This window comes from Rhipicephalus sanguineus, chromosome 1 (genome assembly GCF_013339695.2).
Source record: "Rhipicephalus sanguineus isolate Rsan-2018 chromosome 1, BIME_Rsan_1.4, whole genome shotgun sequence".
In the NCBI taxonomy this organism is placed as follows: domain Eukaryota; kingdom Metazoa; phylum Arthropoda; class Arachnida; order Ixodida; family Ixodidae; genus Rhipicephalus; species Rhipicephalus sanguineus.
The window spans coordinates 51,858,997-51,881,701 of NC_051176.1; the positions used below are offsets into that span (position 1 = coordinate 51,858,997).

A 22,705-nucleotide genomic window follows, 5' to 3' on the forward strand; every position below is an offset into this window, starting at 1 on the left:
AACTTTCGTTTCGTTTTTTTACGGCATAGTTCATACATACAAAAAATAGCTTAGATTCATGCTCTGAGAAACATTTGTGGTACCTTATATGTATTCTCATGATAAGTTGATATTACAGATTTAAACCGCCCGAACATATCACATGTACTAAAATGCTAAGATAAAGCAACGTCCAGTAATTCAATAGATACGAGAACGCCCCCTCCAAACCTCAACAATGGCGCTGTTCCGGTTTACCGGTGCGTTCGTTCTGCCGAAATAGCTAAGTTGGGAGAGTGTTAGACTGAAGATCTAAAGGTCCCTGGTTCGATCCCGGGTTTCGGCATACGCAACTTTCGTTCGTTTTTTTACGGCATAGTTCATACATACAAAAATAGCTTAGATTCGTGCTCTGAAGAAACATTTGTGGTACCTTATGTGTATCGTCAATGATAAGTTGATATTACAGATTGAACCGCCCGAACGTATCACATGTACTAAAATGCTAAGGTAAAACAACGTCCAGTACTTCAATAGATTACGAGAACGCCCCCTCCAAACCTCAACAATGGCGCTGTTCCGCTTTACCGGTGCGTTCATTCTGCCGAAATAGCTCAGTTGGGAGAGCGTTAGACTGAAGATCTAAAGGTCCCTGGTTCGATCCCGGGTTTCGGCATGAGCAACATTTTTTTGTTTTTTTACGGTATAGTTCATACATACAAAAATAGCTTAGATTCATGCTCTGAAGAAACATTTGTGGTACCCTATATGTATCCTCATGATAAGTGATATTACAGATTAACCGCCCGAACATATCACATGTACTAAAATGCTAAGATAAAGCAACGTCCAGTACTTCAATGAATTACGAGAACGCCCCCTCCAAACCTCAACAATGGCGCTGTTCCGGTTTACCGGTGCGTTCGTTCTGCCGAAATAGCTAAGTTGGGAGAGTGTTAGACTGAAGATCTAAAGGTCCCTGGTTCGATCCCGGTTTCGGCATACGCAACTTTCGTTTCGTTTTTTTACGGCATAGTTCATGACATACAAAAATAGCTTAGATTCGTGCTCTGAAGAAACATTTGTGGTACCTTAGGTGTATCGTCAATGATAAGTTGATATTACAGATTGAACCGCCCGAACGTATCACATGTACTAAAATGCTAAGGTAAAACAACGTCCAGTACTTCAATAGATTACGAGAACGCCCCCTCCGAACCTCAACAATGGCGCTGTTCCGCTTTAACCGGTGCGTTCATTCTGCCGAAATAGCTCAGTTGGGAGAGCGTTAGACTGAAGATCTAAGGTCCCTGGTCGATCCCGGGTTTCGGCATGAGCAAACATTTTTTGTTTTTTTACGGTATAGTTCATACATACAAAAATAGCTTAGATTCATGCTCTGAAGAAACATTTGTGGTACCCTATATGTATCCTCAATGATAAGTTGTTATTACAGATTGAACCGCCCGAACGTATCACATGTACTAAAATGCTAAGATAAAGCAACGTCCAGTACTTCAATGAATTACGAGAACGCCCCCTCCAAACCTCAACAATGGCGCTGTTCCGCTTTAACCGGTGCGTTCGTCTCTGCCGAAATAGCTCAGTTCGGAGAGCGTTAGACTGAAGATCTAAAGTGCCCTGGTTCGATCCAGGGTTTCGGCATGAGCAACTTTCTTTTTGTTTTTTACGGTATAGTTCATACATACAAAAATAGCTTAGATTCAGGCTCTCAAGAAACATTTGTGGTACCCTATATGTATCCTCAATGATAAGTTGTTATTACAGATTGAACCGCCCGAACGTATCACATGTACTAAAATGCTAAGGTAAAACAACGTCCCAGTACTTCAATGAATTACGAGAACGCCCCCTCCAAACCTCAACAATGGCGCTGTTCCGCTTGAACCGGTGCGTTCGTTCTGCCGAAATAGCTCAGTTGGGAGAGCGTTAGACTGAAGATCTAAAGGTCCCTGGTTCGATCCCGGGTTTCCGCATACGCAACTTTCGTTTCGTTTTTTTACGGCATAGTTCATACAAAATCGCTTAGATTCATGCTCTGAGAAACATTTGTGGTACCTTATATGTATCGTCAATGATAAGTTGATATTACAGATTGAACCGCCCGAACGTATCGCATGTACTAAAATGCTAAGATAAAACAACGTCCAGTACTTCAATAGATTTACGAGAACGCCCCCTCCAAACCTCAACAATGGCGCTGTTCCGCTTTACCGGTGCGTTCATTCTGCCGAAATAGCTCAGTTGGGAGAGCGTTAGACTGAAGATCTAAAGTGCCCTGGTTCGATCCAGGGTTTCGGCATGAGCACCTTTCTTTTTGTTTTTTACGGTATAGTTCATACATACAAAAATAGCTTAGATTCATGCTCTGAAGAAACATTTGTGGTACCCTATATGTATCCTCAATGATAAGTTGTTATTACAGATTGAACCGCCCGAACGTATCACATGTACTAAAATGCTAAGGTAAAACAACGTCCAGTACTTCAATGAATTACGAGAACGCCCCCTCCTAACCTCAACAATGGCGCTGTTCCGCTTTACCGGTGCGTTCGTTCTGCCGAAATAGCTCAGTTGGGAGAGCGTTAGACTGAAGATCTAAAGGTCCCTGGTTCGATCCCGGGTTTCGGCATACGCAACTTTCGTTTCGTTTTTTTACGGCATAGTTCATACAAAAATCGCTTAGATTCATGCTCTGAAGAAACATTTGTGGTACCTTATATGTATCCTCAATGATAAGTTGTTATTACAGATTGAACCGCCCGAGCATATCACATGTACTAAAATGTTAAGATAAAGCAACGTCCAGTACTTAATAGATTACGAGAACGCCCCCTCCAAACCTAAACGATGGCACTGTTCCGCTTTAGCGTTGCGTTCGTTCTGCCGAAATAGCTCAGTTGGGAGAGCGTTAGACTGAAGATCTAAAGGTCCCTGGTTCGATCCCGGGTTTCGTCATACGCAACTTTCGTTTCGTTTTTTTACGGCATAGTTCATACAAAAATCGCTTAGATTCATGCTCTGAAGAAACATTTGTGGTACCTTATATGTATCCTCAATGATAAGTTGTTATTACAGATTGAACCGCCCGAGCATATCACATGTACTAAATGCTAAGATAAAGCAACGTCCAGTACTTAATAGATTATGAGAACGCCCCCTCCAAACCTCAACAATGGCGCTGTTCCGCTTTACCGTTGCGTTCGTTCTGCCGAAATAGCTCAGTTGGGAGAGCGTTAGACTGAAGATCTAAAGGTCCCTGGTTCGATCCCGGGTTTCGGCATACGCAACTTTCGTTTCGTTTTTTTACGGCATAGTTCATACAAAAATCGCTTAGATTCATGCTCTGAAGAAACATTTGTGGTACCTTATATGTATCGTCAATGATAAGTTGATATTACAGATTGAACCGCCCGAACGTATCGCATGTACTAAAATGCTAAGATAAAGCAACGTCCAGTACTTCAATAGATTACGAGAACGCCCCCTCCAAACCTCAACGATGGCGCTGTTCCGCTTTAGCGTTGCGTTCGTTCTGCCGAAATAGCTCAGTTGGGAGAGCGTTGGACTGAAGATCTAAAGGTCCCTGGTTCGATCCCGGGTTTCGGCATACGCAACTTTCGTTTCGTTTTTTTACGGCATAGTTCATACAAAAATCGCTTAGATTCATGCTCTGAAGAAACATTTGTGGTACCTTATATGTATCCTCAATGATAAGTTGTTATTACAGATTGAACCGCCCGAGCATATCACATGTACTAAAATGTTAAGATAAAGCAACGTCCAGTACTTAATAGATTACGAGAACGCCCCCTCCAAACCTAAACGATGGCACTGTTCCGCTTTAGCGTTGCGTTCGTTCTGCCGAAATAGCTCAGTTGGGAGAGCGTTAGACTGAAGATCTAAAGGTCCCTGGTTCGATCCCGGGTTTCGTCATACGCAAACTTTCGTTTCGTTTTTTTACGGCATAGTTCATACAAAAATCGCTTAGATTCATGCTCTGAAGAAACATTTGTGGTACCTTATATGTATCCTCAATGATAAGTTGTTATTACAGATTGAACCGCCCGAGCATATCACATGTACTAAAATGCTAAGATAAAGCAACGTCCAGTACTTAATAGATTATGAGAACGCCCCCTCCAAACCTCAACAATGGCGCTGTTCCGCTTTACCGTTGCGTTCGTTCTGCCGAAATAGCTCAGTTGGGAGAGCGTTAGACTGAAGATCTAAAGGTCCCTGGTTCGATCCCGGGTTTCGGCATACGCAACTTTCGTTTCGTTTTTTTACGGCATAGTTCATACAAAATCGCTTAGATTCATGCTCTGAAGAAACATTTGTGGTACCTTATATGTATCGTCAATGATAAGTTGATATTACAGATTGAACCGCCCGAACGTATCGCATGTACTAAAATGCTAAGATAAAGCAACGTCCAGTACTTCAATAGATTACGAGAACGCCCCCTCCAAACCTCAACGATGGCGCTGTTCCGCTTTAGCGTTGCGTTCGTTCTGCCGAAATAGCTCAGTTGGGAGAGCGTTGGACTGAAGATCTAAAGGTCCCTGGTTCGATCCCGGGTTTCGGCATACGCAACTTTCGTTTCGTTTTTTTACGGCATAGTTCATGCAAAAATCGCTTAGATTCATGCTCTGAAGAAACATTTGTGGTACCTTATATGTATCGTCAATGATAAGTTGATATTACAGATTGAACCGCCCGAACGTATCACATGTACTAAAATGCTAAGATAAAGCAACGTCCAGTACTTCAATGAATTACGAGAACGCCCCCTCCAAACCTCAACAATGGCGCTGTTCCGCTTTACCGGTGCGTTCGTTCTGCCGAAATAGCTCAGTTGGGAGAGCGTTAGACTGAAGATCTAAAGGTCCCTGTTCGATCCCGGGTTTCGGCATACGCAACTTTCGTTTCGTTTTTTTACGGCATAGTTCATACAAAAATCGCTTAGATTCATGCTCTGAAGAAACATTTGTGGTACCTTATATGTATCGTCAATGATAAGTTGATATTACAGATTTAACCGCCCGAGCATATCACATGTACTAAAATGCTAAGATAAAGCAACGTCCAGTACTTCAATAGATTACGAGAACGCCCCTCCAAACCTCAACAATGGCGCTGTTCCGCTTTACCGTTGCGTTCGTTCTGCCGAAATAGCTCAGTTGGGAGAGCGTTAGACTGAAGATCTAAAGGTCCCTGGTTCGATCCCGGGTTTCGGCATGAGCAACTTTCGTTTCGTTTTTTTTACGGCATAGTTCATACAAAAATCGCTTAGATTCATGCTCTGAAGAAACATTTGTGGTACCTTATGTGTATCGTCAATGATAAGTTGATATTACAGATTGAACCGCCCGAACGTATCACATGTACTAAAATGCTAAGGTAAAACAACGTCCAGTACTTCAATAGATTACGAGAACGCCCCCTCCAAACCTCAACAATGGCGCTGTTCCGCTTTACCGGTGCGTTCATTCTGCCGAAATAGCTCAGTTGGGAGAGCGTTAGACTGGAGATCTAAAGTGCCCTGGTTCGATCCAGGGTTTCGGCATGAGCAACTTTCTTTTTGTTTTTTACGGTATAGTTCATACATACAAAAATAGCTTAGATTCATGCTCTGAAGAAACATTTGTGGTACCCTATATGTATCCTCAATGATAAGTTGTTATTACAGATTGAACCGCCGAACGTATCACATGTACTAAAATGCTAAGGTAAAACAACGTCCAGTACTTCAATAGATTACGAGAACGCCTCTCCAAACCTCAACAATGGCGCTGTTCCGCTTTACCGGTGCGTTCGTTCTGCCGAAATAGCTCAGTTATTCTACTTCCGGCAGCCGAGCTGTTCGGACGGGTGAATGATGGGCTCCGACGGAGCAGGTTTTGCGGCACCAAGCCGCGGTAACAGGCTTATCGATGATAACGAGGAAGCGAATTATCAGTTTATTTCGCCACCTTTGCCGAAGGGACATGTCGTAAAGAACACTGTGTTTTTGCATGGCGACGTGCGAGCAAGGCCCTACAGGGTCGAAGATTTCCGCGACGCGCTCGACGCGACTGGATTGTTGCCGGAGGTCGTGGCCCTTGGGGCATATCAGACCAACCACGTGTGGGCGGTCACCTTTTCGAGCGACGACGCGGTAAAGAAATTGCTGGCATTCAAGGAGCTCAACGTGAAGGGGCGTCGCTGCGTCGTCGTCGACCCTCAAGACCAGCAGGTACGTCTCCGCCTTCATTGGCTCCTGTATTGGGTGGCGGACGAAGATGTAAAGACAGCGCTGGCAGCCTTCGGCAAAGTCATTGAAGTGACGCGAGAACGTTGGCGCGTCAGAGGCGTCGGTGACAAGGATTCGACGTCACGGACGGTACTCTTGAAACTGAAGAGCGGATTGAAAGTCGACGACCTGCCACACCAAATCCGAGTTGCAGGTGAACTGGCCCTTGTTGTGGCTCCGGGACGGCCTATGCAGTGCCTACGGTGCAAGGGAGACGGCCACGTCCGGCGCGAGTGCAAGTTGCCGCGATGTTCGCGATGCCGAATCTTTGGGCACTCTGAAGACCAGTGCGTACGCACCTACGCCGCAGCCGTGGGGCCACCAGCGAGTGAAATACACATGGAGTTGAGGATGGATGCTGCTGAAGCCGAGGACGCCGCAAAGGGGGCTGGGGTCCAGGAGACCGCCAGCGACGTGGCGGAGACGTCGAAGACAGAGGGAGGTGCGGAAGGTGAACCTGTAACCTCCGAAAAGAAAGACCGGGCGACACTGAGTCATGCAGAAGAAAGGGAAAACCGCCCTTTAGTCGACGATGCCACGCACGGACCAGAGGGAGGGAACCCGTCCCAGAGCAGCGACGATATGGATACAAGTGGCCACGCTTCTTCCAAAAGACCGTTGGACACTACCGAAGAGAAAACTACTGAGAGCCACGCCGACGGGCGGCCTGCAAAGACAACTGTGACGAGAAGGACCAGCATCAGGCCCCGTCCAAACATCCCGCGAGATAGAAAGGGCGGCGACAAGCCACAACAGACCACGGACCACGCCAGACCAACGGATGGTCCCGGAGACGTCTAGCCACAGGCTAGACGTGGTGGTGAGCACCGAGCTCCGGGCCTCTCTTTCTCTGTCCCGTTCTAGCAATGGCAACCTACCCGACGCTTAGCTTAGGCACGCTAAACGTGAGAGGTCTGGCCGCCAAGCGTAAACAAAGTCAAGTGTACAGGATGATGGTGGACCAAGACCTCGATGTTTTAGCCGTGCAGGAGACAAAGGTCGAAGGGGAGGAGGAGACCCGGGGCATGTTGCTAAGGTTTACGTCGATGTACTACGCGGTAGTGAGCCACGCTAAAGGAACATCAGCGGGCGTTATTTTATTTATGAAGAAAATGCCCGGGCTATCTATCGAAAATTATTATTCGTGTCCTTCGGGCAGACTAGTGTACATTGACTTTACTGTTTGTGATGTTATGTGGCGAGTTTTGTGTGTATATGCACCGAACAGTTGTGATGAACGCACTCAGTTTTTTTCCTCCCTAAAAACGCACATCTGCATGCAGAGAAAAGTTATTATTCAAGGGGATTTTAACTGTGTACTCAGAGATCGAGGCAGAACAGGCAGGCGAACAAATGATAAAAGCTGCCATGCACTCAATGAATATTGGCAGTGTGTGACTTAGACGACGTGGCTGAATGCCTAGTCGGAACACGCGATGTTCAATACACGCACTTCCAGGGCAATAGTCACGCTCGTCTGGACAGGATGTACATGTCTCTAGACGTGATACCCCTGTGCCGCAGCTACGCAGTGACGCCTCTTTCATTTACAGATCATTGTTTGGTAAAGACATGTATCGGACACAAAAGAAAACGCAACACCTTCACGTGGGAGATGTGGAAAATGAATTCCAAATTGTTAAAGGACGAGCTTTTTCTAAGCAACGTGCAGGAACACTTGAAAGAAGTAGAAAATAACAACAAGGTGCAAATCGCTGAAAGGTGGGAACATTTCAAACAGCGAGTTAAGTTAACCGCCATCGAACGATCATGTAAAATAAGGCAGGAAGAAAGAGCTAAAGAGAAAGAACTAAGGACGGTATTGGAAAAATTAACGGCTTTAGAAAGCAGCCAACCGGGCGTTTACAAAGATGACTTGCGCAGCATTAAAGCGAAATTGGAGCTCTGCGATGAAGAGCGATATCGGGGAGCGATTATTCGCGCTAGGGCCGAGGCACTGACAGCAGATGAGGCGCCAACTAAACGCGCGCTCGGGCTGGAAAAGTCGCATGCGCGGTGCAACCATATAGACGCAATAGAAATAGATTGTCACGAAATAACTGACTGTGACGGTATAGCAGATGCGTTTTTCGAGCACTTCCAACAACTTTATGCATCGAGAACTGTTGACGTAGACGCTTTTAGATCTGCCTTTTTGGGACGTATGCCGCAATCAACGATGATACGAAGAACAGGCTAGAGGCACCGATATCAGTCCACGAAGTTGAAAAAGCAATCGACAACTTAAAAATAGGAAAGTCGCCTGGTCCAGACGGCCTAAGTGCTGCCTTTTATAAACAGTTTAAGTCAGCGTTAGCGCCCTTGCTCGCGGACGTGTTTAACAAAGCGTATGAAGTAAACGCACTGCCTTATTCTTTCGGGGAAGCGCACACCGTGCTCATCCCCAAGTCAGATCAGCCTGCGAAACTGAAACATGTTATGTCGTACAGACCAATATCGCTTACGAACAACGATTACAAAATATTCATGAAGATAATCGCAGACAGGTTACAATCAGTAATGAAAACCATCGTAGGCAGGCACCAAACATGCGGCATCAAAGGACGTACCATCAACACCAACATACACATAATGAGATCGATTCTGGAATGCTGTGACGCGTTGAGGGAGCGAGTCGCAATTCTCCAACTTGATTTGGAGAAGGCCTTTGATTGTGTTGCTCATATTATTCTAAGAGCCATTCTTGAGCATATAAACGTCGGGTCCATAATTGCTGACGGGATAGCCATGGCGTACCGGAACAGCACCACTAAGCTCATAATTAACAAGTCACTGGGGGCCCCCATCAGCATACAACGTTCTGTGCGTCAGGGCTGCCCAGACAGCCCACTTTTGTTCTGTATTTATCTAGAGTGTCTGTGTTTGGCAGTGATTGAGAACAAATGTATTCAAGGATTTACAATGCAAGCGACAGAAGTCAAACTCCTGGCCTATGCTGATGACGTAGCCGTGTGTTGTAAAGACAAGCAGAGTGTTTTGCAAACGATAAATGTTGTTAAAAACTTCGGTGAAATCACTGGCAGTAGAGTGAACTGGAGCAAGTGCCTCGGTATTTGGCATGGGGAATGGCCTGAAACCCCTGCTATATTTGCCAATGTCAAGTGGTCGACAGTGCCAGCAAGGTACTTAGGCGCACCGCTTCAAGCTTACAAACAAAGTGACGAATACTGGCAGGACGAGCATAGAACTGCTAAAGAGAAGGCTGAAGCTTGGAAAGCTAAGCACTTTTCAGTATTTGCCAGGGCTACTATCTGCAACTTGTTTTTCGTTGCTAGGCTATGGTATGTTATGCAATTCATTTTCTGTAATAGGGTGAATGTGCAGAAATTGCACAGAGTGTTTGCCGTGTTTGTGTGGGGTTCCGGATGGGAGAGATGTAGTCGCAACAATTTGTTCAGAAGGGTGAAAGATGGAGGGTTAGGGCTGGCCCACCTGTTTGTGAGGCAACTGGTTGGACGGTTCCTATTCTTCCGCGACAACGAGGACCCATTTCTGCAAACAGTCTGTAAAGTTAGGCTCGCGCATTTGTTGCCAGAATTAATTGTATGTTCTCAAAGTGTGCCGGCGGCAGTGTTCGGTTTTTACCGAGAAATTGTATTCAGTGTTCGTTTCCTTGCTGTACGTTATTCGAAAGAATACCTGTTTACGGTCACAAGGAAAAAGCTGCGCAATGATGTATTGGACAGCCTTTTTCCCCCGCCGCTGTACAGGGCGATATACAGTCGAGGTCCAGGTCAGAATGTTCTCAAACGTGTCAAAAGAATGCAGATGTCGCCAGGTATCAAAAGTTTCTTTTTCAAACTGCACACAGGTACACTTTCAGTTGCAACCTTTTTAGAAGAAAGGGGCTTTTACATGCCATGGGGATCGCAATGTATCATATGCAAACAACCTGAGACAATAGACCACGTATTCTTACACTGCTGGGAGGGAGTGTATTTTTGGGACATTTTACAGCGAACAGTAAAGAAAGAATTTCCACTTGACCCCCACGGCATCAGATATTTGCCGATAGGAGATGAGGACGGAACACCTTTCGATCAGATAATGGTAACTGGCCTCTACTGTATATGGCGCTCACGCATGGCCGGCTTCTATTGTGATCCCTATAGAAGACCAGTCCATGTGTATTTTCGAGAACAAATAACTCGTTTTCTTGATGTGATGGCTGCACAAGAGTGTCCGCCACCATGGCTGGCCAGAGTAGAACCCCTGGCCAATCTTAAGGAATTCTAAACAACGCCTGTTCCGATTTGACAGGTGGCAGTTCATTATTTGTAATGGATAAGCATTCCACTTAGTTGTGTACATATGTTGTTTATGTTGATGCTCTCATGTACTGCTGATTACAGGCAATAAAGAAAAAAAAAAGCCGAAATAGCTCAGTTGGGAGAGCGTTAGACTGAAGATCTAAAGGTCCCTGGTTCGATCCCGGGTTTCGGCATACGCAACTTTCGTTTCGTTTTTTTACGGCATAGTTCATACAAAAATCGCTTAGATTCATGCTCTGAAGAAACATTTGTGGTACCTTATATGTATCGTCAATGATAAGTTGATATTACAGATTTAACCGCCCGAGCATATCACATGTACTAAAATGCTAAGATAAAGCAACGTCCAGTACTTCAGTAGATTACGAGAACGCCCCCTCCAAACCTCAACAATGGCGCTGTTCCGCTTTACCGTTGCGTTCGTTCTGCCGAAATAGCTCAGTTGGGATTCCACTTCCGGCCGCGATAGCGAGCGGACGCATTTGGAATGGGCTCTGTCGGAGCGGTATCAGCGGCCGTTTCTGGCCGCGGAAACAGGGTGTCTGCTGCCTCGGATAACGAGTATCGCGTTGTTTTGCCTAGTCTGCCATCAGGAAGTTTAGTTTTGAATACGGTTTTCATGCATGGGGATGTGAGGGCCCGGCCCTATCGTGTAGAAGACTTCAGGGATACGCTGAGTGATTTGAAATTGCTCCCCGAGGTTTCGTCCTTGGGGGCGTATCAAATGAATCACGTATGGGCAGTCACGTTCAAGTGTGCGGAAGGCGCGAAGAGGCTGCTCGAAAAAGCCGACGTGAAAGTGGAGGGCCAGCGTTGCGTCCTCATTGACCCGTCGAAGAAGGAACTGCGGTTGAAGTTGCACTGGCTCCTGCCTACCGTTCCCGACGACGACGTACGGGCGGCCTTGCTGAACTACGGAAGAGTGACGGATATAGTCAAGGAACGCTGGAAGGTTAGCGGCGTGTCTGACAAGGCCTCAACGACACGTACCGTGACAATGAACCTGAAGGCAGGAGTCAAGCCAGAGGATATACCCCATCAGATAAGGATTGCTGGTGAGCTTGCCCTTGTGGTAGTGCCGGGAAGGGCACCACTATGCCTTCGTTGTCAGTGCACAGGGCACATTCGCCGGGACTGTAAGGTGCCGCGCTGCACGCTGTGTCGTCGCTTTGGCCACACCGAGACAGAATGCGTGCGTACCTACGCCAGTGTCGCGGGGCCCGTGGGGAGTGACGACAACTCGGAGCTGCTAATGGATGAAGCCGATTCGGAAGCAGCAGCGAGTGCTGAGACAGAAAGCGCTACGACGGACAGTGCACCGGCTGAACAAATCTCAGGCGAGAAAGTTCGAGCGGGGCCGGCGAACTTCAAAGGCGAAGGCGCACTACCGGTTACAGATGAAGCCTCAGAAGCAGCACTGGTCAGGGATGAGAAGAGCAAAGCGCCAGTGGTGGGTGGCAAGAAGGAAGCGGAGGAGGCAATGGACATTTCTAAGGAAGGCGCCGCGACTAATAAGCGACCACACGAAGGCGTCGAGGGAGAGGGTTCTTCTACGGACCTGATCAGCGCCGGAGAGCCACCACCAAAAGCAGCCCCCCAGCGTCGGGCAACGTTGCGGCCAAGGCCGACCATCCCACAAGACCGGAGGCTGACGGCGTCGACACCATCGACGCCGCCCCCAGCGCCGCCGGTTACATAGCAGTAAGCTTAGGAAGCCCCGTTCTAGGTATCGGGCCCCACGGTAATCTGTCGTCAAGGGTAAGCCCCATACTCTGGGTCTCTATTATACTATATTATTGCAATGGCACTGCCTGATAAACCCTTGCGCTTCGCCACAATCAATGTTAGAGGGCTTGCAGCTAGGAGAAGGCAATTGCAGTTGTATAGACTGACGATGGAACAAGATTTAGATATCATTGCCGTACAAGAAACGAAAATTGAAGGTGACGTCGAGACCAAGAGTATGGTGCTTCCTTTCACGTCAAGGTACTACGCGGCTGTTAGTCACGCCGTTGGGAGATCCGCGGGGTGTGTCCTTTTTGTGCGCCAACATCCAGGCCTTGAAGTGAAGGCTGTGAGGTCAGACTCGGCAGGACGCATGGTCGTCTGTGACATTGTTTTTGGTTCAGTAGACTGGCGAGTGATATGCCTTTATGCTCCTAACGCACTCGATGAAAGAAGACAGTTCTTCGAGAGTATTAGAAACTATTGCAATATTGAAGGGAATCTGGTGCTTATGGGAGACTTTAACTGTGTACTGGCAGCACGCGATAAATCGAGTGGTACAGCATATGGAGACGCCAGCACGGCTGAGCTTCGCAAAATAATTGATGAATATGGGCTCGAGGACGTGGCGGAATGCTTGGATAGCGGCCGAAATGTGCGCTTCACGCATTTTCAAGCATCCAGCCACGCCCGGCTTGACAGAGTGTACGTTCCGGGCGAATTGATAACGCTTGCGCACGAGTACCGAGTGCAGTCTGTTTCATTTAGTGACCACTGCCTAGTCTCGTTTGATATTAAAAGCAAAGCGGAAAGTAGAAATAAGTTGGCATGGGAATTGTGGAAGCTCAATGCGAAGATTTTAGACGATGAGGTTTTCTGCGAAAAAGTGTTAGCCTCGCTTGAAGAGATTAAGAACCGAGCAGACACAACAGTAGGCGAACAATGGGAAACTTTCAAACAAAAAACGAAAATGAAGGCACTGGAACGATCCAGCGCTATAAAGCACGAGAAGAATAAATACGAGGCAGACCTGCGGAAAAGCTTGCAAATGCTTACATATGAAGAAAGCCTAGCTCCTGGGACGTTCAGGGACGATATCTGTGCGCTCAAGCAGAAGCTTGAGCGGACGGATATCGAACGCTATCGCGGGGCGCTGATCCAAGCTAGAGTAGATGCAATGATAACAGGTGAGGCACCAACTAAAAGAGCCCTCGCAAAGGAAAGGAAGTGGGCCCGCAGGAACGTAATTTACGAAGTAGAACAAGACGGTGTTATCTTGAATGAACAGACAGACATCGAACACGTGTTCACGATGCACTACAAACAGTTGTTTGCCTGTAGCCCGGTTGACGCGGAAAGTTTCAAGACAGAATTCATGCCTTCAATGCCAAAGATTGATAACAGTTCAAAAGAGACTTTAGAGCGCCCGATTACGGCCGAGGAAATAGCGATGGCTATTGATGACTTGAAACCGGGGAAATCTCCTGGGCCCGATGGGCTAGGAGCTGACTTTTACAAGGCGTTCAAGTACGAAGTAGCCCCTATACTAGCTAATGTTTTAGAAGATGCATATGAACGTAAGCGATTACCGCCTTCATTCCTGTCCACGCACACAGTTCTGATCCCAAAAACAGACGATCGTGACACGTTAAGGCAGGTAACGGCATATCGCCCTATCAGCTTAGCGAATGTCGACTACAAGGTATACATGAAAGTTTTGGCAAAAAGACTACAAGCGGTTATTAAGGATATAGTTGGGCCGCACCAGACGTGCGGTATAAAGGACCGGTCCATTTTCACTAACATTCACACGGCGAGAAGCATACTGGAGTGCTGTGACGTATTAGGCAAACAAGTCGCAATGCTCCAGCTCGATCTAGAGAAAGCGTTCGATCGCGTACCGCACGAAATACTGTTTGCGATTCTGGAATATATAAACGTGGGATCCGTTATCACGGAGGGAGTCGCAATGGCGTACAGGTGCTGCACGACGAGGCTAATAATCAACAAGTCCGTGGGAGAGCTTATCGAAGTGCAGCGGTCGGTGCGACAGGGTTGCCCCCTCTCACCGCTACTTTTCGCTTTATATATCGAGCCCTTGTGCCTCAGTGTAATAAGAGCTAGCTGTATAAATGGCTTTAAAATACAGCAAGTTGAGGTAAAACTACTCGCATACGCGGATGACATAGCAGTGTTTTGCGGGGACCACGCCAGTGTCACGAATACCGTGGAAATTGTGAAGCGTTTTTGTGCTACTAGCGGCAGCGCTGTTAACTGGGGCAAGAGCCTCGGAATCTGGCATGGAGCTTGGCCAGTGACACCCAACACGTTTGCCAACATGCAATGGGTTTCCACACCCACGAGATACCTAGGCGTCCCTTTAGAGTTTTATCGCGACAGTGAACCCTACTGGCAGAACCAAGTTTTGGAAATGCGCGCAAGGGCGGAGAAGACAAAAGGGTCAGAATTGTCTATGTTTGCCCGCAGCACTGTGTGCAATGTCTTTTTTGTTACGAAATTGTGGTATGTGCTAAGCGTTTTGCACTGCTCTCGCACTAACGTACAGAAGTTGCACAGAATTCTGGCTGTTTTTGTTTGGGGGTCGGTTTGGGAGAGGACAAGCCGTACCAACCTGTTCCGACGTGTACGTGATGGAGGCCTCAGCCTGTCGCATTTATTCCTGAGGCAAGTAGTGAACCGGTTCTGTTTCCTACGTGATGTGAAGGACCCCTTTTTACGTACTGTACTACAGCTTAGACTAAGTAAACTTGTGCCTGATTTTGTTGTATCCACCGAATTTATAGCAGGAGGGGTTTTCGGTTTCCTGAAGGAAGTTGTAGCGGCTTATAAATTCTTGCGTGCTCGATTTTCTTGTGAATATTTGTCGGAAGTGAAACGAAGGAAGTTGTACAAGGACCTCGTCGATGTACTTCTTCCTGTGCCTCTGTATCGCGCCATGTACAGTGCCAATCCAGGAAGCGATGTTCTGAAGCGTGTAAAACGAATGTATGTTGCTCCAGGAGCCAAGTCCTTTTTCTTCACGTTGCACACCGGGACACTAGAGGTTAAAACATGGATAAAGGAAAAGGGAATGTATGTACCTTGGGGTGTGCACTGCTTTATATGTAGAAAGCCTGAGACCATTGAGCATGTCTTTTTAGAATGCTGGGAAGGCGTGTTCTTTTGGGACATACTGCAAAGAACGCTGAAAAAAGACTTTCCCCTAGACCCGCGAGGAATCCGTTTCCTATCTGTGGAAAATCAAGACGGCGTCCCCTTTGACGCAGTTATTCTCATGGGATTGCACTGCATATGGAAGGCCTGCATGGCCGCACGTCATGTCGATGTAGATGCAAGGTCGGCACAGGAGTATTTCCGTGAATCAGTGGGCAGGTTCCTGGAAGCACACAAATCTTCGGAGCCGGTACCTGAATAGGTATCGAGGATCGAGCCACTCATGTATATGAAACGATTTTAGCCACCACATGTCAGCCATAGTTTGGCTGATCGTTTTATCCATGCCCACTTTACCCACTTATGTAATATGTATTCTTACGTTTGAACTCTGATTGTGTTTGTGTTCCGTTGTGTATGTCAAAGCAGGCAATAAAGAAAAAAAAAAGAAATAGCTCAGTTGGGAGAGCGTTAGACTGAAGATCTAAAGGTCCCTGGTTCGATCCCGGGTTTCGGCATGAGCAACTTTCGTTTCGTTTTTTTTACGGCATAGTTCATACAAAAATCGCTTAGATTCATGCTCTGAAGAAACATTTGTGGTACCTTATGTGTATCGTCAATGATAAGTTGATATTACAGATTGAACCGCCCGAACGCATCACATGTACTAAAATGCTAAGGTAAAACAACGTCCAGTACTTCAATAGATTACGAGAACGCCCCCTCCAAACCTCAACAATGGCGCTGTTCCGCTTTACCGGTGCGTTCGTTCTGCCGAAATAGCTCAGTTGGGAGAGCGTTAGACTGAAGATCTAAAGGTCCCTGGTTCGATCCCGGGTTTCGGCATGAGCAACTTTCTTTTTGTTTTTTTACGGTATAGTTCATACATACAAAAATAGCTTAGATTCATGCTCTGAAGAAACATTTGTGGTACCTTATATGTATCCTCAATTATAAGTTGTTATTACAGATTGAACCGCCCGAACGTATCACATGTACTAAAATGCTAAGGTAAAACAACGTCCAGTACTTCAATGAATTACGAGAACGCCCCCTCCAAACCTCAACAATGGCGCTGTTCCGCTTTACCGGTGCGTTCGTTCTGCCGAATTAGCTCAGTCGGGAGAGCGTTAGACTGAAGATCTAAAGGTCCCTGGTTCGATCCCGGGTTTCGGCATACGCAACTTTCGTTTCGTTTTTTTACGGCATAGTTCATACAAAAATCGCTTAGATTCATGCTCTGAAGAAACATTTGTGGTACCTTATATGTATCCTCAATGATAAGTTGTTATTACAGATTGAACCGCCCGAGCATATCACATGTACTAAAATGTTAAGATAAAGCAACGTCCAGTACTTAATAGATTACGAGAACGCCCCCTCCAAACCTCAACAATGGCGCTGTTCCGCTTTACCGTTGCGTTCGTTCTGCCGAAATAGCTCAGTTGGGAGAGCGTTAGACTGAAGATCTAAAGGTCCCTGGTTCGATCCCGGGTTTCGGCATACGCAACTTTCGTTTCGTTTTTTTTACGGCATAGTTCATACAAAAATCGCTTAGATTCATGCTCTGAAGAAACATTTGTGGTACCTTATATGTATCCTCAATGATAAGTTGTTATTACAGATTGAACCGCCCGAGCATATCACATGTACTAAAATGCTAAGATAAAGCAACGTCCAGTACTTAATAGATTACGAGAACGCCCCCTCCAAACCTCAACAATGGCGCTGTTCCGCTTTACCGTTGCGTTCGTTCTGCCGAAATAACTCAGTTGGGAGAGCGTTAGACTGAAGATCTAAAGGTCCCTGGTTCGATCCCGGGTTTCGGCATACGCAACTTTCGTTTCGTTTTTTTACGGCATAGTTCATACAAAAATCGCTTAGATTCATGCTCTGAAGAAACATTTGTGGTACCTTATATGTATCGTCAATGATAAGTTGATATTACAGATTGAACCGCCCGAACGTATCGCATGTACTAAAATGCTAAGATAAAGCAACGTCCAGTACTTCAATAGATTACGAGAACGCCCCCTCCAAACCTCAACAATGGCGCTGTTCCGCTTTACCGGTGCGTTCCTTCTGCCGAAATAGCTCAGGGATTCTACCAATTCTACTTCGGGCCCTGTAGGGTGCGGACGTGTCTGACATGAGCTCCGTAGGAGCGGCTTCAGCGGCCCAGCAGGGCCGCGGTTCAAGGTTTTTTGCCAACGAGGATCCGGATTACCAGGTACTTCTGCCTCAACTACCGACAGGGCGACTCGTTATTAATACGTTATTTTTACACGCCGACGTACGTGCAAGGTCATACAGGGTGGAACATTTCCGTGATATGCTGTCAAGCATGAAATTGCTGACGGACCTTGTTGCCCTGGGGGGCGTATCGAATGAGTCACGTTTGGGCCGTAACGTTCAGAAGCTGTGACGCAGGGAAAGAATTGTTACGGGTGAAAGAAGTGAATGTGAAGGACAGCCGGTGCATCATCATTGACCCCGGCAATCAAGCACTGCACCTGAAGCTACATTGGATGCTGCATACCGTGCCGGATGATGACATTCGTGAAGCCCTGGCACCCTACGGCCGAGTCACCGACGTGGCGAGGGAAAAGTGGCGTGTGCTCGGCCTTCAGGATAAAGGCTCTTCGACTCGACTGGTCACCCTGGTGCCGAGGAAGGGCCTGGGGGTGGATGACGTACCCCATCTGCTACGCATAGCAGGTGAGGAAGCCCTAGTAGTTATTCCTGGAAGAGCACCACTCTGCCTTCGGTGCCGCAACACAGGACACATCCGGCGCGAGTGCCGCGTCCCGCGCTGCACACGTTGTCGCCGCCACGGCCATGAAGAGTCGCAGTGCGTGAGGACGTACGCAAACGTGGCAGTGCCAACGGCCGCAGACGAAAACGCTGAACTTCTTATGGATGAAGTGGAAGCTGAGGAAACCTCAGCCGCAAGCGTCAAGGAGGCGAAAGCCTCTGCGACGGAATCGGCGAAACCGCAGGGACAAACGGCCGGAGCAGCGCGTGGGCCAGGAACATCTTCAAGATATGTGAACAAGGACCCGACCATCGACGTCCAAAAAAAGGACACCGCGACGAAGACAGCGCCGGACGCCTCGGAATCAGCTGGCAGTGAACCTATGGACGTTACCAAGGCTGGAGGCTCGATAGGGAAAAGGACGCGAGAGGAGTCAACGAACGACGGCACGAAGACCGACGCAATGAACAAGCAAGGAACCACCGCAAAAGTCGGAGGGAATGCGCCGGTTGTCAATACGGCCCACGCCGAATATCCCGCCGGACAAGAGAATGGCGGAAACGGCACCTAAGTAGACTGAGAGACCTGTTCCTGCGAAAGCACTCGGGCGCGCCCTCGAGTGCTAACCAATACCGAAGGAATGGCGTGAACAGCGGCTCCTCGAGAAAGGTACGCTGTGGACTGCACTTGTTTAGAAAACCAGCTGCTCTGGCCGTAATGAACACTTGTTGACATAACTATGAGTAGAGTTAACGGTGCTACGTGTGATTATGTATTATGTGTTGTGTTTAATTCTTTCAAGTATTAGCAATGAATTTGGAGAGGGGAATTAGAGTTGCTACTATTAATGTGCGCGGCCTCGCAGCAAGGCGGAGGCAGTACCAGCTGAGCCGTCTATGCGTTGAAAAGGACCTTGATACTATCGCCATACAAGCGACGAAAGTTGAAAGTGAGGAGCAAACAAACAAAAAGGTAATGCCCTTTAAAACATATTACAACGTATGCGTCTGTCACGCTGTCGGCACGTCTGGCGGCTGCGCTGTCTTGGTTCGAAGAGGCATAGGTATAAGTGAAGAGGCCGTCACTGTGAACGAGAACGGACGACTGATAGTCCTCGACTTTCATTTTAGCGGATCACAATGGAGGCTTATCTGTTTGTATGCGCCAAATGACATAAACGAAAGGGAAGTTTTCTTCACGAATGTCGAACGGGGGGTACCTTCAATGCGACAGACAGATCATTTTTCTGGGTGATTTTAACTGTGTGTGCTGTGCAGAGGATCGCGCTAAACGTACTACCGCTCGTGACAAGAGTGCAGTGTTTTTAAACACTTTAATAAGCGATTACAACCTAGAAGATGTAGGTCGCCTTATGGCCAGTACATTGCAGCCGCGATTTACGCACTATCAGCGAGATAGCCAGGCAAGACTCGACAGAGCCTATATATCGTTAGATCTAGTGCCTTTTTGCGATAGCTATGTTGTACAGCAGGTGTCTTTTAGCGACCATAGCATAGTATGGTTTACACTGGGCACCAAGTACAAAAAACTGCGGTTTGATTGGGCGATGTGGAAGTTTAACGAAAAACATCTGGATGATGACAAGTTTGTGAATAATGTTACCAGCAAGATTAGAAACTTGTTAAGAAATAAGTTTTTACATTACGCGGAAGCATGGAAGACTTTAAGGTCCACGTGAAGATGGCTGCGATTGAGATAGGCACCACTAGACGCTATAATGAAAAAATGAAAGAAAACGAGCTCCAGAAGGAACTCAATCTCCTTATTTCAATGGATAGTGCGCAGCCGGGAAAGTATCGCGAAGAAATTAGAAAAATAAAAAGCGAGATGGAAGCCATTGACAGAGAAAAATATAGAGCAGCGGTTATTAGGGCACGTGCGGAAAGACTATGGGCTGATGGAACGCCGAACAAACGCGCTCTTGCTGATGAAAAGCGGTATGCGAGAAAAAATGAGATAGGACAGATTACTTATCGTGATGGTGTTACTTCCGACAAGAATATGATAGAACAGGCCTTCATAGAACTTTAACGCCAATTGTTCGGGGTCCCAATCCATGCGAGAGATGAATATGAAGCACGGTTTTTAAATTTCATGCCACGTGTCGATGACGAGGTCAAAGCTACGAGCCCTTTTGTTTAGCAGTGATGCGCAATGAAAACATCCGAGGTTTCAAATTACAACGTGCTGAAGTTAAAATACTGGCATACGCCGGAGGAACCGATAAGCGCGCGGGAAATAGAACGCGCAATCGAAGAACTTCCTGCAGGCAAGTCGCCAGGTCCCGATGGATTAGGAGCTGCTTTCTACAAGGCATTTGCACCTTGGCTTGCTAAAGTATTGCAGCATGTATACGCGGAGGCATACGAAAAGCAACGGGTGCCGCCGTCTTTCAGGAGTGCGCATATGGTTTTAATACCTAAAACAGATGACCACAAGACGCTCTTATCGGTGGGTGGTTACAGGCCAATCAGCCTTACAAATACCGATTACAAGATTTTCATGAAGGTGTTGGCAAAGAGACTTCAAGCAGTCGTAACTGAACTAGTCGGCCCGCACCAAACTTGCGGCATTAAAGGTCGCACGATTGCTACAAACACACACGTATCACGAAGTGTTCTAGAGTGTTGCGATGCTTTCGCTGGACGCGTTGCTTTGTTGCAGCTTGATCTGGCGAAAGCCTTTGACCGTGTGTCCCACGATGTTCTTTTTCTTATTTTAGAGTACGTGAATGTTGGAAAAATAATTTTAGGTGGCGTGAGAATGGCCTATGACCAATGTAGTACACAGATTATAATTAACAAGTCTCTCAGCGCAAAGCTTTCAGTGATGTCTTCCCTCAGACAAGGGTGTCCTCTAAGCCCATTGCTTTTCGCGCTATATCTCGAGCCCTTTTGTTTAGCAGTGATGCGCAATGAAAACATCCGAGGTTTCAAATTACAACGTGCTGAAGTTAAAATTCTGGCATACGCCGACGACAACGCCGTTTTCTGCGAGGATCGCGACAGCGTTCTTGAAGCTGTAAGCCTCGTAAAGACATACTGTGAGCAATCTGGAGCTCAGATAAATTGGGAGAAGAGCCTCGGGATTTGGCACGGTCACTGGGACAATACACCGGCTCATTTTGCAAACGTCCGGTGGTCAACAACGCCGGCTAAGTACTTGGGTGTGCCCCTCGAGCACTATAAGGACAGTACGCAGTATTGGTGTGACGAGGCAGAGAGAATGAGGGAAAAAACAAAGGCTTGGCAGGGGCGCGATTTATCAATGTTTGGACGCGCTACCGTGTGTAATATTTTCTTAATGGCGAAAGTGTGGTACGTCTTGCAAATCCTATCTATGTGTCGTTCAAATGTGCAAAAAAATGCACCGTGTTTTTGCCGTATTCATATGGGCTTCAAGTTGGGAGAGGGCAAGCAGAACCAATTTGTTTCGTTCCGTCCGCAGTGGTGGGCTAGGTCTGTCACATTTCTTTATCACACAAATTGTCTCGGTTTCTTTTTTTGCGTGAGCAGAGAAACGATTTTCTGCGCACAGTGATTCAAGTTCGATTGGGGAAAGCACTGCCGCATTTTTTTGTAACTTCCGCAGATATGGCGGGAGGAAGCGTCACTGGCTATTTGCGTGAAGTGGTTGATTCTTTCCCTTTTTTATACACTCGCTTTTCAATGGAGTATTTGTGTTCTGTGACAAGAAAAACACTGTACAGAGATTTAGTTGATTCAATGTTGCCGATACCTTTGTACAGATCTGTAAACTGAGGAGGCCACGGAGACGATGTATTGAAACGGGTTAAAAAGATGCTAATTAGACCTTCTCAAAAAACGTTTTTCTTCAAGCTACATACAAACACGCTACCCGTAAAAACATGGCTGGATGAAAAAGGCATAGATGTTCCGTGGACTGTAAACTGCTTACTTTGCAACAAACCAGAAACCATCGAACATGCTTTCATCGACTGCTGGGATGCAATCTTCCACTGGGACGTCTTAAAGCGGACTCTTAAAAAAGAACTACCGATTACGCCTTTGGGAATTCGCTTTTTACCAGCAGATAGTGCGGGGGGAGTTCCGTACGATATGTTTATGCTCCTTGGCCTCCACAGTCTGTGGAAAACGAGAATGGCAGTTAGACATGTTGATGTGGATGCCCGTTCGATGAGAGTCAACTTCATCGAAAGTATTGCGTATATTCGGGAAATATATCGTGCGCAGAGTGAACCACCCGTGTGGGTGGCGATTCTTGATGATTTAGTGAAATTTAAGAGATTTTAATAATGTAATGTTAGCCAAAGTGTGGTTGACATGTTTTAGCATGTACATATGTACTCCTTTGTAATGCATGCAGGCAATAAAGAAAAAAAAACGCCGAAATAGCTCAGTTGGGAGAGCGTTAGACTGAAGATCTAAAGGTCCCTGGTTCGATCCCGGGTTTCGGCATACG

General features: G+C 46.9%; 1 protein-coding gene and 23 non-coding genes across 24 annotated transcripts; all 24 read left to right on the forward strand.

Moving 5' to 3' along the window:
• The first annotated feature begins 252 nt into the window (after window positions 1–252).
• On the forward strand, window positions 253–325 carry Trnaf-gaa (transfer RNA phenylalanine (anticodon GAA)). Its single transcript has one exon. It is a non-coding gene; the product is annotated as a tRNA-Phe (tRNA).
• A 257-nt stretch (window positions 326–582) lies between these two features.
• On the forward strand, window positions 583–655 carry Trnaf-gaa (transfer RNA phenylalanine (anticodon GAA)). Its single transcript has one exon. It is a non-coding gene; the product is annotated as a tRNA-Phe (tRNA).
• A 254-nt stretch (window positions 656–909) lies between these two features.
• Trnaf-gaa (transfer RNA phenylalanine (anticodon GAA)) lies at window positions 910–981 on the forward strand. Its single transcript has one exon. It is a non-coding gene; the product is annotated as a tRNA-Phe (tRNA).
• A 260-nt stretch (window positions 982–1,241) lies between these two features.
• Trnaf-gaa (transfer RNA phenylalanine (anticodon GAA)) lies at window positions 1,242–1,312 on the forward strand. The gene has a single exon. It is a non-coding gene; the product is annotated as a tRNA-Phe (tRNA).
• Window positions 1,313–1,571: 259 nt separating this feature from the next.
• On the forward strand, window positions 1,572–1,644 carry Trnaf-gaa (transfer RNA phenylalanine (anticodon GAA)). Its single transcript has one exon. It is a non-coding gene; the product is annotated as a tRNA-Phe (tRNA).
• Window positions 1,645–1,903: 259 nt separating this feature from the next.
• Trnaf-gaa (transfer RNA phenylalanine (anticodon GAA)) lies at window positions 1,904–1,976 on the forward strand. The gene has a single exon. It is a non-coding gene; the product is annotated as a tRNA-Phe (tRNA).
• Window positions 1,977–2,229: 253 nt separating this feature from the next.
• Window positions 2,230–2,302, forward strand: Trnaf-gaa (transfer RNA phenylalanine (anticodon GAA)). Its single transcript has one exon. It is a non-coding gene; the product is annotated as a tRNA-Phe (tRNA).
• Window positions 2,303–2,559: 257 nt separating this feature from the next.
• Window positions 2,560–2,632, forward strand: Trnaf-gaa (transfer RNA phenylalanine (anticodon GAA)). The gene has a single exon. It is a non-coding gene; the product is annotated as a tRNA-Phe (tRNA).
• Window positions 2,633–2,885: 253 nt separating this feature from the next.
• Trnaf-gaa (transfer RNA phenylalanine (anticodon GAA)) lies at window positions 2,886–2,958 on the forward strand. The gene has a single exon. It is a non-coding gene; the product is annotated as a tRNA-Phe (tRNA).
• Window positions 2,959–3,210: 252 nt separating this feature from the next.
• On the forward strand, window positions 3,211–3,283 carry Trnaf-gaa (transfer RNA phenylalanine (anticodon GAA)). The gene has a single exon. It is a non-coding gene; the product is annotated as a tRNA-Phe (tRNA).
• Window positions 3,284–3,537: 254 nt separating this feature from the next.
• Window positions 3,538–3,610, forward strand: Trnaf-gaa (transfer RNA phenylalanine (anticodon GAA)). Its single transcript has one exon. It is a non-coding gene; the product is annotated as a tRNA-Phe (tRNA).
• A 253-nt stretch (window positions 3,611–3,863) lies between these two features.
• Trnaf-gaa (transfer RNA phenylalanine (anticodon GAA)) lies at window positions 3,864–3,936 on the forward strand. The gene has a single exon. It is a non-coding gene; the product is annotated as a tRNA-Phe (tRNA).
• A 254-nt stretch (window positions 3,937–4,190) lies between these two features.
• On the forward strand, window positions 4,191–4,263 carry Trnaf-gaa (transfer RNA phenylalanine (anticodon GAA)). Its single transcript has one exon. It is a non-coding gene; the product is annotated as a tRNA-Phe (tRNA).
• Window positions 4,264–4,516: 253 nt separating this feature from the next.
• On the forward strand, window positions 4,517–4,589 carry Trnaf-gaa (transfer RNA phenylalanine (anticodon GAA)). The gene has a single exon. It is a non-coding gene; the product is annotated as a tRNA-Phe (tRNA).
• Window positions 4,590–4,843: 254 nt separating this feature from the next.
• On the forward strand, window positions 4,844–4,915 carry Trnaf-gaa (transfer RNA phenylalanine (anticodon GAA)). The gene has a single exon. It is a non-coding gene; the product is annotated as a tRNA-Phe (tRNA).
• Window positions 4,916–5,168: 253 nt separating this feature from the next.
• On the forward strand, window positions 5,169–5,241 carry Trnaf-gaa (transfer RNA phenylalanine (anticodon GAA)). The gene has a single exon. It is a non-coding gene; the product is annotated as a tRNA-Phe (tRNA).
• Window positions 5,242–5,496: 255 nt separating this feature from the next.
• Window positions 5,497–5,569, forward strand: Trnas-gga (transfer RNA serine (anticodon GGA)). Its single transcript has one exon. It is a non-coding gene; the product is annotated as a tRNA-Ser (tRNA).
• A 5,118-nt stretch (window positions 5,570–10,687) lies between these two features.
• Trnaf-gaa (transfer RNA phenylalanine (anticodon GAA)) lies at window positions 10,688–10,760 on the forward strand. Its single transcript has one exon. It is a non-coding gene; the product is annotated as a tRNA-Phe (tRNA).
• A 276-nt stretch (window positions 10,761–11,036) lies between these two features.
• LOC119386955 (uncharacterized) lies at window positions 11,037–12,286 on the forward strand. Its single transcript, XM_037654281.2, has one exon. It carries the CDS (start codon window positions 11,075–11,077, stop codon window positions 12,284–12,286), a length of 1,212 nt encoding a protein of 403 aa, XP_037510209.1. The 5' UTR covers window positions 11,037–11,074.
• Window positions 12,287–16,259: 3,973 nt separating this feature from the next.
• Window positions 16,260–16,332, forward strand: Trnaf-gaa (transfer RNA phenylalanine (anticodon GAA)). Its single transcript has one exon. It is a non-coding gene; the product is annotated as a tRNA-Phe (tRNA).
• Window positions 16,333–16,590: 258 nt separating this feature from the next.
• On the forward strand, window positions 16,591–16,663 carry Trnaf-gaa (transfer RNA phenylalanine (anticodon GAA)). Its single transcript has one exon. It is a non-coding gene; the product is annotated as a tRNA-Phe (tRNA).
• A 253-nt stretch (window positions 16,664–16,916) lies between these two features.
• On the forward strand, window positions 16,917–16,989 carry Trnaf-gaa (transfer RNA phenylalanine (anticodon GAA)). Its single transcript has one exon. It is a non-coding gene; the product is annotated as a tRNA-Phe (tRNA).
• A 254-nt stretch (window positions 16,990–17,243) lies between these two features.
• Trnaf-gaa (transfer RNA phenylalanine (anticodon GAA)) lies at window positions 17,244–17,316 on the forward strand. Its single transcript has one exon. It is a non-coding gene; the product is annotated as a tRNA-Phe (tRNA).
• A 5,312-nt stretch (window positions 17,317–22,628) lies between these two features.
• On the forward strand, window positions 22,629–22,701 carry Trnaf-gaa (transfer RNA phenylalanine (anticodon GAA)). Its single transcript has one exon. It is a non-coding gene; the product is annotated as a tRNA-Phe (tRNA).
• Window positions 22,702–22,705: the final 4 nt, after the last annotated feature.

What these genes read in the sequence shown, in the direction of transcription:
- LOC119386955 (XM_037654281.2), top strand. Translation starts at nt 11,075, where the DNA reads ATGGGCTCTGTCGGAGCGGTATCAGCGGCCGTTTCTGGCCGCGGAAAC.